The following is a 16,715-nucleotide window of genomic DNA, read 5'->3' on the forward strand; positions in this document are numbered from 1 at the left end:
CCTGACTTTTCTTTGGTAGATGGATTCCCAAATATTTTATACTCTCAACATTTGTTTGGAATGGAATTTCTCTTTGTATCTCTTGCTGTTGCATTTTGTTAGTGATATATAAAAATGCCGAGGATTTATGTGGATTTATTTTGTATCCTGCCACTTTGCTGAAATTTTGAATTATTTCTAGTAGCTTTTTAGCAGAGTCTTTGGGGTTCTCTAAGTATACCATCATGTCGTCTGCAAAAAGTGATAGTTTAATTTCCTCATTTCCTACTCTAATTCCTTGAATCTCTTTCTCGGCTCTTATTGCCGAGGCTAGCGTTTCTAGTACTATATTGAATAGTAATGGTGATAGTGGGCAACCTTGTTTCACTCCTGATCTTACTGGGAAAGGTTGCAGTTTATTTCTATTGCATGTTATGCTTACTGACGGTCTTAAATATATACTCCTGATTATTCTAAGGAATAATCCATTTATTCCTATACTCTCAAGAGTTTTTAGTAGGAATGGATGTTGGATTTTGTCAAAAGCATAATCATTTTTAAGAACAGAAATAATCCTCCCGAATTAGAAAGGTAGGTTTAGGGAATGGAGAACCAAGAGTGGGAAACTCTGCATTTTTCTGATTACTGATCTGAACAAACTCTACTTCCTCTATGAGAAGTATCTATACCAAAATCTATTCATTTTTGATCCTAAAGTCAAAGGAGTGAATATAGGAGAGAGAACAAGTAGAGAGATAATTGTGGAACCAATGCTGCTCTTCCAAATTTTGGATGTAAACAGTACTTCGAGGAGAAGAAGTAGAAAAAGAAAAAGACAGACTTTTAAAAGTTCATTGCCAATTTTATTTACAGGTAAACATTTGGCAAGAGATCATTTGCATTGTTCAGATGTCCTGTAGCAATCTCTGTCCTTGGGGGAATTAAAAAAGGGAAAGTTGACAACTGTCAGGCATCAAAAGGAAACTTGAGATGAGATGATTCCTCATTGAAGGGAAATGCCCAATGCTCTGCCAGGGAAATGGGTCCAACATGCCATGGTGACCTTCAGATGACCAATATTTCCCAAAGATCTTCTCCCAATTTGGTAAAGGGGTGGAGCACATTGAGAAGTTCTTGTAGATGGTGCTGGTACTTAGCAAGGATTCCATGGCTTTAAAGAACACATAGAATCCCATTCTTGGTGTGGGCAAAGTGGGGACAGGTCCTATTTTATGTAAATGTGTCTGTCTTGTTCTCTTACTAAGCCAGTTCTCCCCTTTCCTGATTGGTCATGCTCCATTTATACTGACTGATATTTTTATATGTACATATAGGAGAGTGCGTTGGCAGTGCCCGCCTCATCCAGACCAGGTGAGACTATTGCCCTTTTGCAAACTGGGGAAATCCTGTGCCCTCTTCTAAATTGAATGGTTCTCATCATGATCCCAGGTGCCTCTTTTGCTTTATGGAGTGCTTTAGTTGGAGGGAGTCCCCTAGGGCATGGTGACGAGATGCAGTGCCCTTACTCTGTCTGGCTGCTTTCTGGGCTGACTGCTACTACATCAGAAGGGTACCAAATGAGGTTGTGGTGGACGCATTTGTAGGCATTCAATCCATTTCAATGCAATGTGAGACATTTCTGGCAGAGATATTGCCAGATGGATCGGAAGCATGTCTGGAGATCCCATTGATAGTCAGCTTTTGCCTAATCCTGATATAAGCAAACTCTTACCTTGATTGTGTAAAGAACTTATATTCCCCCACCAAACCAAATCCATTCAATCCCTTATTCTGCAGTCCAAGAAAAGCTTTTACTAGTATAGAACACATTGAATTGAAACTCAGAAACATAACTGAGTAATGCCTCATATGCTTCAAAGAGCATATCCAGTTACTTCTTGGCAGAGAATAGGTGGCAATTTGATGGGAATTTCCCAAAGTTTAAAGCCAATATCCTTGGGCGTAAGACCTTTTGTACAAGTTTTAATCCAATGAAAGAAATCATGCACCATTTCTCTGTGTGGAATTATTACACGTATTACAAAGTATACTCAAAGCAGTCATCAACAATAACCTTGAGAAAAGCTATTTGCTCATCTACACAAATTTATTTGGGAGAGAAATGAGTAAAAAATAGCATGGCGTTCTTCAAATGGACCTCAGGGCTCACTGTTACATCACCGTTTCGGAGATGATGGGCATATAAGGAAGTGTGTCTTAGACTGTCTGGATTTCTTAGTAGGCATTGCACGCGTGTGGAGAACACGTAAACTCCAATTCCTTGTGTGGGAAAGGGAGGGAAGGGTCAAGTTTTAAGAGTAATTATGGAAACTTATGGGTTTCTTACTGATACATGTCTCACCTTTCAAGGCACATGATACTCCAAGTTTACTGCTTGTTCTATTTTTCTTTTTTAGATATAGAAGAGTGCGTTGAGTGAGTCCGCCTCTTCCACACCAGGTGAGTATACTGCCTCTTGTCTCTGCAGAAATTTCTCAGCCAGCCTCTAGCTAGCATGGATCCCATAAGCCCACCTCCCTCGTATGCTATATGGAATACTCCACATAGAGTTTTTCCCCAGTTGCAACTAGAAAATTACTTGTAGTAGTGTTGTTTCATTAATGTTTGGGAGGCTGGCTTTCAACATATTCCCTGTGTGCAGAAATGAAGGGTCCACATCGCGTAACATGGGGAAGATAGCAAATGGAATCTGTGCTGTATTCACAGGTGGCAGACAGATTTTTTGCTAGGTGAGACATATTGGGAGCAGAGGAAGAGCCAGAGAGTATGTGCTCCTTCTCAGCCTTGAACTGCCATCTTTTTCAGGGAAGTGATGGAGTGGTGCTGAGGGAGAGGGAAACAGGAGCTGAGGGAAGCTGGAAGACTTGGTGGTTCGCAGCTAGCCAGGTCCTGCATGGATTTGGTCAGCCTTTGTCTGTAGATTATAAGGCCAAAAAGTAGAAAGAGAAATGGACAGAAAGATAAAGGAACCAATACCACAGCATTAGTTTCTGAGATAAATTAGGACATGACCTTGAACAGGTGCTGAGCCAAGGGGCTTTCCAGTATCATTGCAATGTCTAGGTCAATGGCAAGAAAGTATTGTGTTTCCAGAGTAACATTCCCATGTGGCCCAGGCATAAGACCAAGGAGTCAGGGGCAGCACTGAATGAGAAAGGAAACTCATGATATTCAGGTCCAAAAGGTGGGCCTAGTAGAAAAAATCCCAAAGGGATCCTTGAGAGTTACAGGACTGTGTACTATAAAAAGAGGAAAGTAATATAAAGTTGTGAAAATGCAAATAGTGAGGGTGGCTTTGGGCCTGATCAGAAGTCAGGCAAGATTTAGTTCAAAGAGTCTCTAGGAATTCCTTGGCAATTTATAAATAGAAAAGGCAGAAAGATTAAACACATAAGTGATTGGTCAGCTACAAAGACATATAGGTTAGGACAATGCCAAGGAAATCCATTCTAGGCAAGGAATGAGGTGTGTCTTTCTCCATGTATTATGATGGGATTCTAGAACCTTTTGTCTCCATATTGGGATAGGATTTGAGAAAAATGTTGGGAGGTGAAAGGAAAGGAGAGTTGATCACAGAGTGCTGATGTTAGGTCTTACCTGTTCTTATCTGTCTGTTTTTTCTGCTGTGGGCAGTGAGAAAAAAGGCAGGAGAAAGGTGAACTATGCTGACCCACTGTTCGGTCATTAACCTGAAACTTGAGACGTACATTTTGGGCCAATTGCAGACTATTTCCATCACCATTGAGGGATTGAGCAAGCACAGGAATAAAAAAGGCACCTGACTGAAGGAGGCAATTGGCAGCCTGTACAATGAAATCATCCCTTTCAGTGTATTGCCCATGCACATGGGCAATGGCTGATGAGTACTTGTGCATGATTGTGGAGGCAATAATCAAGGTAGGGTTTATGAAATACTCAGGAGATTCAAGGAGACTTGATCCATGATATCTATTCCGACCTGTGGGGCTCTCTGAACCCTACAATCAAATGCAATAGGAGGATTGTCCCTGGATGTAATAGGCCCTCTTGTTGACCCCATCAGTCATTGTTCTAGGATTGCCTCAACACAGTGACAAATTAGGAAAATCTAATAAGCTCAGGCATGTGCCTAGTGAATTGATTGCATCAAGATTGGCTAAGAAGGACATTATTGTTGAGGAGACTGTTTTCAGGTAAATTATTTGATGTTCATTATTATTCTTCATCAGTGATAGTTTCAACCATTTTTAACCAAGTAGCACTGTCAATCCTGGCTTTTGAAACCATTTGTAATTCCATTACTTTTCAGGCAAACTAAGGAATTTTGAAGGCAGTGTGCTCCTTCACATGCTGAAGAGTGCCAGGCATGTAAAACAAAGGAGTGAAAGAGAATGTTTCTCAAGGTTTCTCAAGTCTAAATTGCTCTCTTTGTCCAGGAAACCATGTGATCAGTGTAGTGTCAGGAATGGTGATTGGATCTTGACCAGATGTTGATTGCAAGGTTTAAGACCATCTGCTGTAGAGATATATTCTTGGTTCTTGTAAAGAGAGTTGAGACATTGAGTGCTTTTAATATCTGTTGAACGCTTGTGGTTGAATATTCAGTGCCAATGAAACTATACTTAGTTGAGAGAAGTAGCTCATTCACTGGAACATCACTTTGATCTCCTTTCACCCTGTGGCCTTTCCCTGGCCTCATGCCTACTGCAACTTCAGTATCCTCTCACTGTGAATATCTGATTTTGTTTTTCAATCCTATTCCACGTCCTTCAAAGGCACAAAAATTCCACCGAAACATGTGTTGGAAATCAATCTACATATATTGATTTATACAGAAGTAAAAGAATAATGTAATATTCCTGGTTTCCTATATTTTATGTTTTCAATCACAGATATTTTCATCATGATTTTTGCAATCTTCCTTTGAATGGACCACAATCAAGAAATAGCACAAACACACTGTTCCTAACAACCATTCCTAAATTATATTTTATAGATGCAAAATAATAGATATACTTTAAAATAACGTGTTTAAATAGTATATTTAAATCATTACTGTATACATAATATATATTAAATACATATTTAATGTCTATATAATTTAATCATTTATATATATATAAATATATAGATATATTTTGATCTTTATCAATATCGAAGTTATTTAAGTCTATTGATTTATTTAGTAAACCTTTTTCATTGAAACCCCAGAAATAAGACCCTCTGAACATTAGGTAATATCTTAGCAAAAAATTACTGGGATTTCATTTCCGAAGCCCTTCATATGTGTTGCCTTTTGTTGCTTCTCTGGCCTGTATATGCAAGGGTCATGTGAGAAAGTAACATGTTTTTTAAGAACTGAAATAATCCTCCTCATTTAGAAGGGTAGGTTTAGGGAATGGAGAACCAAGAGATTGGATAGGAAGAAATTTGTTGCAATTTGTTGCAAACTCTTCATGTTTCTGATCATTGATCTGAGAAAAACTCTACTTCCTCTATGCAAAGTAATTGTCCCAAAATCTACTCATTTTTTATCCTAAAGTCAAAGGATTGAATGTCAGAGAGAGAAGAAGTGTAGAGATAATTGTAGATCCAATGCTGCTCTTCCAACATTTAGATGTAAATAGTACTTGGAGATGAATAAGTTCAAAATTCAAAAGACAGATTTTCAAAAGTTCATTGCCAATTTTATTTACAGGTAAACATTTGGAAAGATCATTTCCATTGTTCAGATGTCCTGTAACAATCTCTGTTCTTGGGGGAATGGGAAAAGCGAAAGTTGATGTCTTTCAGGCTTCAAAAGGAAACTGGAGATCACATGATTCCTCATTTAATGGAAATGCCCAATGCTCTGCCAGGGAAATGAGTCCAATGTGCCATGGTGACCTTCAGATGACCCACATTTCGCAAAGATCCTCTCCCAATTTGGGAAGGAGTGGGGCATATTAAAAAATTTATTGTAGATGGTGCTGATTCTTAGCAAGGTGTCCATGGTTTTACAAATAAAACATAGAATCCCATTCTTGGTGTGGGCAAAGTGGGCACCCAGGTCTTATTTTCTGTAAATGTGCCTGTCTTGGTCTCTTACTGAGCCATTTCTCCCCTTTCCTGATTGGTCATGTTCCATTTATACTGACTGACATTTTTATATGTGCATATAGGAGAGTGTGTTGGCAGAGCCCGCCTCATCCAGACCAGGTGAGTCTATTTCCCTTTTGTAAACTGGGGAATCCCTGTGCTCTCTTCTAGCTTGAATGGTTCTCATCATGATCCCAGGTGCCTCTTTTGCTTTATGGAGTGTTTTAGTTGGAGGGAGTCCCCTAGGGCATGGTGACGAGATGCAGTGCCCTTACTCTGTCTGGCTGCTTTCTGGGCTGACTGAAACTAGATCAGAAGAGTACCAATTGAGGTTGTGGAGGATACATTTATAGGCATTCAATGATTTCTGCCCACCTTTCACAAGGGCAGAGAAACCCACTCCATTTCATTGCAACGTGAGACATTTCTGCCACAGGTATCCCCAGATGGATCTGCAACATGTCTGGGGATCCCATTGATAGTCAGCCGATTCCTGATATAAGCAAACTCTTACCTTGATTGTGTAAAGAACTTCTATTCCCCCACCAAAGAAAACCCATTCAATCCCTTATTCTGCAGTCCAACATACACTACTACAAGTACAGAACACATTGAATTGAAGTGAAATTCAGAAACATAACTGGATAATACCTCATATCCTTCAAAGTGCATCTCCAATTACTGCTTGGCAGAGAATAGGTGGCAATATAATGGGCATTTCCCAAAGTTAATAGCCAATTTCTAGGGAGTTAGATGTTTTATAAAAGCTTCAATCCATTGAAAGAAATCATGCACCATTTCTTTTTATGGGAGTTTTTACAAGTATTACAAATTGTACATAAAGCAGTCATCAACAGTAACCTTGAGAAAAGCTATTTATTTGGGAGAGAAATGAGTAAAAAATAGCATGGCGTTCTTCAAATGGACCCAAGGGCTCACTGTTACATCCCCATTTGGGAGATGATGGGCGTATAAGGAAGTGTCTCTTAGACTGTCCGGATTTCTTAGCAGACATGGCACAGGTGTAGAAAACGCATAAAATCCAATTCCTTTTGTGGAAAAGAGAGGGAAGGGCCGAGTTTTAAGAGTAATTGGGGAAACTTAGAGGTTTCTTACTGAGACATGTCTCACCTTTCAAGACACATGATACTCCATGTTTACAACTTGTAGTAGTTTTCTTTTTTAGATATGGGAGAGTGCTTTGACAGGATTCGCCTCATCCCGAACAGGTGAGTATATTCCTCTTGTCTATGCAGAAATATCTGAGACAGCCTCTAGCTGGCCTAAATCCCATGAGCCCCCCACCCTATTATGCTATATGGAACCCGCCACATAGAGTTTTTGCCCAGTTTCAACTTGAAAATTTTGTGCAGTAGTGTTTTTTCATTAATGGGTGGGCGGCTGGCTTTCTACATATTTCCCATGTGTAGAATTGAAGGTTCCACATTGCATGCCACAGGGTAGATAGCAAATGGCCTCTATGCTGTATTCACAGGTGGCAGAGCAATTCAAACCAAGTTTTTGCTAGGTGAGCCATGTTAGGAATCGTGGAAGAGCCAGAAAGAATCTGCTCCTTGTCAGCCTTGAACTGCAAACTTTTTCAGGGAACTGATGTAGTGCTGTTATTATAGAGGGAAACAGTAGCTGAGCAAAGGAAGACAACTTGGTTCTTCTCAGCTAGCCAGGGGCTGCATGGATTTGGGCAGCCTTTGTCTGTAGATGATGAGGCCAAAAGGTAGAAAGAGAAATAGATCTAAAGTTCAAAGAGCCAAAATCATAGCATTAGTGTCTGAGAAAAACCAGGGCATGATCCTGAGCTGGCGCCAAAAATAGACTTTCCAGTAGCACTGCCATATCTAGGTCAAAGGCAAGGAAGCAATGTGTTTCCAGTTCAACATTCCCATGTGGCCCAGGCATATGACCAAGGAGTCAGAGGCAGCACCAAATGAGAATAGACACTCAGGATGTTCAGATGCAAAAGGCCAACCTGCAAGGAAAATCCCAAAGGGAAGCTTCAGAACTACAGATCTGTTTTCTTGAAATAGAGGAAAGAAATATAAAGGTGTGAAATTGCAAGTTCTGAGGCTGGCTTAGTGCCTGATCAGAAGTAAGGAAGACTTGGTTCAAAGACTCTGTACGAATTCCTTAGCAATTTATAAATAGAAAAGACAGAAATATTGAACACATAAGTGATTGGTCAGCTACAAAGCCATATTGGCTGGGACAATGCCAAGGGAATCCATTCTAGCCGAGGAATGAGGTTTGTCTTTCTCCTTGTAATGTGAAGGGATTTTGGACCCTTTTGTCTCCATATTGGGATAGGACTTGAGAAAAGTATTGCGAGGTGAAAAGAAAGGAAAGTTGATCACAGAGTGGTGATGTTGGGACTTACCTGTTCTTATCTGTCTGTTTTTTCTGCTGTGCGCAGTGAGAAAAAAGGCAGGGGAAGGAGGAACTCTGCTGACCCACTGTTCGGTCATTAAACTGAAACTTGAGAAGTACACTTTGGGCCATATGCAGACTATTTCCATCACCATCGAGTTATTGAACAAGTAGAGGAAAAAAAAAAAGGCACCCAACTGAAGGAGCCTGTAAAAAGAAATCATCCCATTGAGTGTTGTATTGCCCATGCACATGGGCAATGGCAGATGAGTACTTGTGCGTGATTTTGGAGGGAATAATCAGGGTAGGGTTTATGAAATACTCAGGCGATTCAAGGAGACTTGATCCAGAATATATATTCCAAACTGTGGGGCTCTCTGAACCCTATCATCCAAATGCAATAAGAGGCTTGTCCCTGGATTTTATAGGCCCTCTTTGTTGAGCTAATCAGTCATTGTTCAAGTATTGCCTCAACATAGTGACAAGTTAGGAAAATCTAAGAAGCTGAGGCTTGTGTCCTGTGAATTGATTTCATGTATATTGGCTAGGAAGGACATTATTGACAAGGAGAGTGTTTCAGGGAAATTATATGATGTCATTATTATTCTTCATCAGTGATAGTCTCAACCATTTTCACCCAAGTAGCACTGTGAATCTCGGCTTTTGAAACCATTTGTAATTCCATTACTTCTCAGGCAAACTAAGAATTTCGAAAGCATTGCGCTCCTTCACATGCTGAAGAATGCCAGCCATGTAAAATAAAGTAGGGAAAGATAATTTTTCTCTTGGTTTGTCAAGGCCATGGCTATCTTTGTCCAGGATTCCATATGATCAGTGTGGTGTCAGCAATGGTGATTGGATGTTGACTAGATGTTGATTGCAAGGTTTTAGACCATCTGCTGTAGAGATATATTCTTGGTTCTTTTAAAGCAGTAGAAACAGAATAATTTTAACATCTGCTGAAACCTTGTTGGTGCAATATTCAGTTCAGATGAAATTATAGTTAGTTGAAAGAAATAGCCCATTCAATGGAACATCACATTGATCTTCTTTCACCCTATGGCCTTTACCTGGTTTCATGGCTACTGAAACTTCAGTATTCTCTCCGTGTGAGTGACTGATTTTTTTCTCAATCCTATCCTACATCCTTCAAAGGCACAAAAATTCCACCGAAACACGTGGTGGAAATCAATCTACATATATTTATTTATACGGAAGTAAAAGAATAATGTAATATTCCTGGTTTTCTCTATTTGATGGTTTCAATCACAGATCTTTTCATCATAATTTTTGCAATCTTCCTTTGAATTTACCACAATCAATAAATAGCAGAAACACACTGTTCAAAATAACCATTCCTGATTTATATTTTGTGGTTGCAAAATTATAGATGTGCTTAAAAATAAATTATTTAAATAATATGTTTTAATAATTACTCTATACATAATATATAATGAATACATATTTAATATATACATAATTTAATTATTCACTGTATATATACATATATATATATATATATATATATATATATATATATATATATATCAATATTGAGGATATTTTAAATCCATTGATTTATTGAGTAAGCCTTTTTCATTGCAACCCCAGAAATAAGACCCTCTGAACATTAGGCAGAATCTTAGCAAAGAATGACTGGGATTGCTACTATGAAGCCCTTCATATGTGTTGCCTTTTGTTGCTTCTCTGGGATGTATAAGCATGGGGCATGTGAGAAGGCATCATCTTTTTAAGAACAGAAATATTCCTCCCAATTTAGAATGGGAGGTTTAGTGAATGGAGAACTAAGTGTGGGAAGAGGAAGAACTGTGTTGCAATTTATTGCAAACTCTTCATGTTTCTGATTACTGATCTGAACTTTCCTCTATGGAAAGTAATTTTACCAAAATCTATTCATTTTTTATCCTAAAGTCAAAAGAGTGAATGTCGGAGAGAGAACAATTGGTGAGATACTTGTAGAACCAATGCTGCTCTTCCAAACTTTGGATGTAAATAGTACTTGGAGAAGAATAAGTAGAAAAATAAAAAAGGTAGACTTTTAAAAGTTGATTGCCAATTTTATTGACAGAAAAACATTTGTCAAGAAATCATTTTCATTTTTCAGATGTCCTGTAACAATCTTTGTCCTTGGGGGAATTACATAAGGGAAAGTTGACATCTATTACTTATCCAAAGGAAACTTAAGATGAGATGATTCCTCATTTAATGGAAATGCCCAATGCTCTGCTAGGGAAATGGGTCCAATGTGCCCTGATGACCTTCAGATGACCCAAATCTCCCAAAGATCCTCTCCCAATTTGGGAGGGGGTAGGGCAATTGAGAAGTTTCTTGTAGATGGTGCTGCTTCTTAGTAAGGATTCCATGGCTTTTCAAATTACACAGAGAATCCCATTCTTGGTGTGGTCAAAGGGTGGACGGGTAATATTTTCTGTAAATGTGCATGTCTTGGTCTTTTACTGAGCCATTTCTCCCCTTTCCTGATTGGTCATGCTCCATGTATACTGATTGGTATTTTTATATGTACATATAGGAGAGTGCATTGCCAGAGCCAGCCTGATCCAGATCAGGTGAGTCTACTGCCCTTTTGTAAACTGGGGAAATCCTGTGTACTGTTCTAGCTAGAATGATTCTCATCATGATCCCAGGTGCCGCTTTTGCTTTATGGAATGCTTCCGTTCAAGGTTGTCCCCAAGTGCATGGTGAGATAGGTGCAGAGCCCTTACTATGTCAGGCTGCCTTTATGGAGTGCTTCAGTTCCAGGGAGTCCCCAAGTGCATGGTGAGGAGATGCAGTGCCCTTACTATGTCAGGCTGCTTTCGAAGCTGACTGCTGCTATGTCAGAAGGGTACCAATTGAGGTTGTGGTGGATACATTTGTAGGCATTCAATGATTTCAGCCCACCGTTCACAGAGGCAGAGAAACCCACTCCATTTCAGTGCAAAGTGAGACATTTCTGGCACAGGTATCCCCAGATGGATCTGCAACATGTCTGGTAATCCCATTGATAGTCAGCATTTGCCTAATCCTGATATAAGCAAACTCTTAACTCTTTTGTGTAAAGAACTTGTATTCCCCCACCAAACAAAATCCATTCAATCACTTATTCTGCAGTCCAACATAGGCTGCTTGGTAGAGAATAGGTGGCAATTTGATGGCATTTCCCAAAGTTTATAGCCAAATTCCTGGGGAGTAAGACGTTTTGTAAAAGTTTTAATCCATGGAAACATCATTTTACCAATTCTCTTTGTGGGCTTTATTACAAGTATTACAAATTGTACTTAAAGCAGTCATAAACAATAACCTTGAGAAAAGCTATTTGCTCATCTACACAAATTTATTTGGGAGAGAAATGAGTAAAAAATAGCATGGTGTTCTTCAAATGGACCCAAGGGCTCACTGTTACATTGGCGTTTCAGAGATGATGGGCATATAAGGAAGTTTCTCTTAGAGTGTCCAGATTTCTTAGCCGGCAGGGCATGGGTGTGGAGAACATATAACCTCCAATTCCTTGTGTGGGAAAGAGAGGGAAGGGATAAGTTTTAAGAGTAATTGTGGAAACTTATGGGTTTCTTACTGAGACATGTCTCACCTTTCAAGGCACATGATACTCCATGTTTACTGCTTGTTATATTTTTCTTTTTTGGATATAGGAGAGTGCATTGACAGAATCTGCCTTATCCATAACAGGTGAGTATACTGCCTCTTGTCTCTGCAGAAATTTCTGAGCCAGCCTCTAGCTAGCATGGATCCCATGGGCCCACCACCCTCGTATGCTTTATGGAATACTCCACATAGAGTTTTTCCCCAGTTGCAAATTCCAAATTATGTCTAGTCGTGTTGTTTCGTTAATGGCTGGGCAGTTGGCTTTCTACATATTCCCCATGTGCAGAATTGAGGGGTTCACATTGCGTACTATGGGGAAGATAGCAAATGGCCTCTGTGCTGTATTCACAGGTGGCAGAGCAATTCAAACAATTTTTTTTGTTAGGTGAGACATGTTGGGAGCAGTGGAAGAGCCAGAGAGAATCTGTTCCTTGTCAGCCTTGAACTGCCATCTTTTTCAGGGAACTGATGGAGTGGTGCTGAGGCAGAGGGAAACAGTAGCTGAGGGAAGCAGGAAGACTTGGTTGTTCTCAGCTAGCCAGGGGCTGCATGGATTTGGGCAGCCTTTGTCTGTAGATTATAAGGCCAAATAGTAGAAAGAGAAATAGATGGAAAGATAAAGCAACCAATACCACAGCATGAGTGTCTGAGATAAACCAGGTCATTACCTTGAGCAGGCGACAAGAAAGGTGCTTTCCAGTAGCACTGCCATGTCTAGGTCAAAGGCAAGGAAGCATTGTGTTTCCCGAGCAACATTCCCATGTGGCCCAGGCATATGACCAAGGAGTCAGAGGCAGCACCAAATGAGAAAGGACACTCATGATATTCAGATGCAAATGGCCAATCTGCAAGGAAAATCCCAAAGGGAACCTTGAGAGCTACATGACTGGGTTCTTGAAATAGAGGAAAGAAAAACAAAGGTGTGAAATTCCAACTCTGAAGGGCGCTTTGTGCATGATCAGAAGAACTCTGTGCGAATTCCTTGACAATTTATAAATAGAAAAGACAGAAAGAATGAACACTGATTGGTCAGCTACAAAGACATATTGGTTAGGACAATGCCAAGTGAATCCATTCTAGCCTAGGAATGAGGTTTGTCTTTCTCCTTGTAATGTGAAGGGATTTCGGACCCTTTTGTCTTATGTTGGGATAGGATGTGAGAAAAATATTGCGAGGTGAAAAGAAAGGAAAGTTGATCACATAGTGGTGATGTTGGGAGTTTCCTGTTCTTATCTGTGTGGTTTTCTCTTCCTTGGGAAGCAAGAAAAAAGGCAGGGGATGGATGAATTCCGCTGACCCACTGTACCTTGGTAAACTCTAAACTTGAGGAGTACTCTTTGGGCCATGTGCAGACTGTTTCCATCACCATGGAGTGATTGAACAAGTAGAGCAAAGAAAAAGGCACCCAAATGAAGGAGGCAATTTGCAGCCTGTACAAAGAAATCATCCCTCTGAGTGTATTGCCCATGTGCATGGAAGATGAATACTTGTGCGTGATTATGGAGGGAATAATCATGCTACGGTTTATTACATACTCAGAAGGTGCAAGGAGCCTTGACCTAGGATTTCTATTCTGACCTGTGGGACTCTTGGAACCCTATAATCCAAATGCAATAGGAGGATTGTCCCTGGATGCTATAGGCCTTCTTGATGAGCTCATCAAATATTGCCTCAACACAGTGACAAATCAGGAAGATCTAAAAAGCTGAAGCATGTGCCTCTTGGATTTATTACAAGTGATTTGGCATGTAATTTTGAATACATCCAGCCATTCTGGAGAGCAATTTGGAACTGTGCTCAAAAAGTTATTAAACTGTGCATAGCCTTTGACCCAGCATTGTTACTACTAGGCTTATATCTCAAAGAGATTTTAAAGTAGGGAAAGGAATCTGTATGTGCAAGAATTTTTGTGACAGCCCTCTTTGTGGTGGCCAGAAACTGGAAACTACATGGATTCCCATCAAATGGAGATTGGCTGAATAAACTGTGGTATATGAATATTATGGAATATTATTGTTCTCTAAAAAGTGACCAATAGGATAATTTCTGAAAGGCCTAGAGGGCCTTACACGAACTGATGTTGAGTAAAATGGGCAGGACTAGGAGATTGTTGTATACTTCAACAACAATACTGTAGGATGATCAATTCAGATGGATGTGGCCATTTTCAACAATGTGATGAACCAAATCAGCTCCAATAGAGCAGTAATGAACCGAACCAGCTACTCCCAGAGAAAGATCTTTGGGACATGATTATGAACAACTATGTAGAATTCCCAATCCCTCTAATTTTGTCCGCCTGCATTTTGGATTTCCTTCACAGGCTAATTGCACACTATTTCAAAGTCTGTTGAGACATGTATGCATATGTTGTGTTTAATTTATAATGTAACATATTTAATGTGTATTGGTCAACATGACATCTATGCGGGAGGAGGGGGGGGTAAGGAGGGGAAAAATTAGAACAAAAGGTTTGGCAGTTGTCAATATTATAAAATTACCCATGCATATATCTGGTAAATAAAAACTATTAAAATAATTTTTAAAAAGTGATTTGGCATGTAGGAACATTGTTGATGTTGATAGTGTTGTTACTGAACTGATTTGATTTTAATTAGCATTCTTCTTCAATGACCATATCCAGTATTTTTGCCCAAGCAGCTATGTGAATCTGACTTTTGGGGCCATTTCTCATTCCATGGCTCATCAGACAAGGTAAGGATTTTGTGTGGTGATACGTTCCTGAGCCTCATGAGTTGAGTGCCAGTCATGTTAAACAAGGCGGATATAGAGAATTTCTATCAAGGCCATAGTTATCATTGGTCAGGAAACACGATGATCATCAGAGTGATTGGCTGTTGACTAGATGCTGGATAACATACTTTTAGACCACCTGGCACTAGAGATATATTCTTCATGAGCGATCTCCAATTGTCAGTAATTCCACTACTAGAGAGTTGAGGAAGAGAATCCTGGTTAAATTCTGATGAAAATATTGTTAGTTCAGATATGAAGCCCATTCCCTGGATTAATTCTTTGATCTTCTTTCATCTTGTGGCCTTAAACTGCTTTCATGTGTAATCAAACATCAATATTCTTTCAGAGTGACTCAGCAGTCCTGTTCCTATTCCTTTATGCTCCAAAAAACAAGAATTCCACCCAAACAATAGGTAGAAATTATAATATACACAACATATATTGATGTAAAAGGATAATTTCATATTCTGGACAGCCATGATAATTTGAATATCAGATATTTTCATCACGATTTCTTCATTCTCCCCTTGAATTGATTGTATGACAAGCAATAAATACAACAAACACTGTTTCCAACCAACAATACTTACATTTCTTTTTGTATGTGCAAATTAATATATGTATGCATATATTATTTTACATGTCTTCTGATATATACATGTATATCAATCTATCTCAAAATCCACTAAAGCTTAAGTCTAGTCATTTTTCATGTATATCTTTGAGCAAGCCCCTGAAGTAAGAATCTTGAAGTTTGAAAGTAAAGTAGAATCTTAGAGAAGAATAATTGTGATTTTAACTGCTCACTCCTTCCGAAGTGCTTGCAGCCTTTTCTTTCTTCTCTGAATAATACATGGAGAGGATAAGTGACAAAAATGTATCTTTCATTAAGAAAGGATAAAGAATGTCCTGTTTAGAAGGTCTACAAAATAGAGGACTTAGAGGAGGGGGGGGGGAACTTTGTTCTCATTTGAGGTCATGGCACCCCTAATATTTGCAATTATTAATCCGGGCAAAATCTACATCTTTTATAGCAAGAACCTGTCTTCCTTTTATCCACCAAAATCTATCCATTCCTTTGTTCTAACCCAATGACGAATTACTAAGTACCAAGAAGCTGTGGCATCTGCCTTCTGGAGTGATTGCAAGTGAGTGAGTAGGTGAGTAGGGATCTTGTTGATGATAGCGTTTTGAGTGAAATTATTTTGATTTTCATTATTCTTCATCAGTGATTGTGTCAACCATTTTTGCCCAATTTGGTATGTCTTTAGGGGCCATTTCTTCTGCTGTTGTTCCTCAGACAAGCTCAGTATTTTGTGCGATGGTAGGCTCCTTCCCATGCTCATAAGTGCCAGGCATATTTGTATTATGATTTTAAAGAAAAGTTCGGATTCGCTCCTATAAATGATTCTCTCAAGCTCAATTAAAAAAATGAAAATAAAAAGTTTTAATCAAACAAGACAAGGTACAGACAATGTAGATTTACACAACAAAACAAATAGAAATAAGAACAATTAACAACATGACAATTATAGCAGATAGAGGAAGAGAATACATCACCAATTCAAGGGAACCTCAAAAACTCAAATGGCTGGGAGTCCCGTTTCAGCCTCAATCAACTTGAATTGTGTAAAGATTTTTCCGGGCGAAGCGTCCTCCCCAACAGATGAGACTCAGTGGAAAGGTAAGATTCTCAATCTCATATACCTCTCTTAAACAAAGAGGGCTTTCAGCCAAGAAGTCTGGCATGTCTGACCATTTAGTCTTTTAACTCATTCCATATGTTATGTGTCATGTATCTCACTTTATCTGTCATCTTGACATATGTATCAAATATCTAGTATTTTGACTCACTTCATCTATCTTGAGTATTTTGACTCACTTCATCTATCTTG

The 16,715-nt window shown here is 39.2% G+C and overlaps 1 protein-coding gene across 3 annotated transcripts in view; it reads left to right on the top strand.

Annotated features, from left to right (window-relative positions):
* The first annotated feature begins 7,234 nt into the window (after nt 1-7,234).
* LOC141562215 (uncharacterized) overlaps nt 7,235-16,715 on the top strand; it is a 49,138-nt gene continuing 39,657 nt past the window's right edge. For all 3 annotated transcript variants that reach the window (XM_074302204.1, XM_074302206.1, XM_074302207.1), the window contains exons 1-3: nt 7,235-7,286; nt 10,991-11,027; nt 12,111-12,147. In XM_074302204.1, the coding sequence (XP_074158305.1) occupies nt 7,246-7,286; nt 10,991-11,027; nt 12,111-12,147 (115 nt within the window). In that variant the 5' untranslated portion in view covers nt 7,235-7,245. The remainder of the gene's footprint in view (nt 7,287-10,990; nt 11,028-12,110; nt 12,148-16,715) is intronic.

This window comes from Sminthopsis crassicaudata, chromosome 3 (assembly GCF_048593235.1).
Source record: "Sminthopsis crassicaudata isolate SCR6 chromosome 3, ASM4859323v1, whole genome shotgun sequence".
Taxonomy (NCBI): domain Eukaryota; kingdom Metazoa; phylum Chordata; class Mammalia; order Dasyuromorphia; family Dasyuridae; genus Sminthopsis; species Sminthopsis crassicaudata.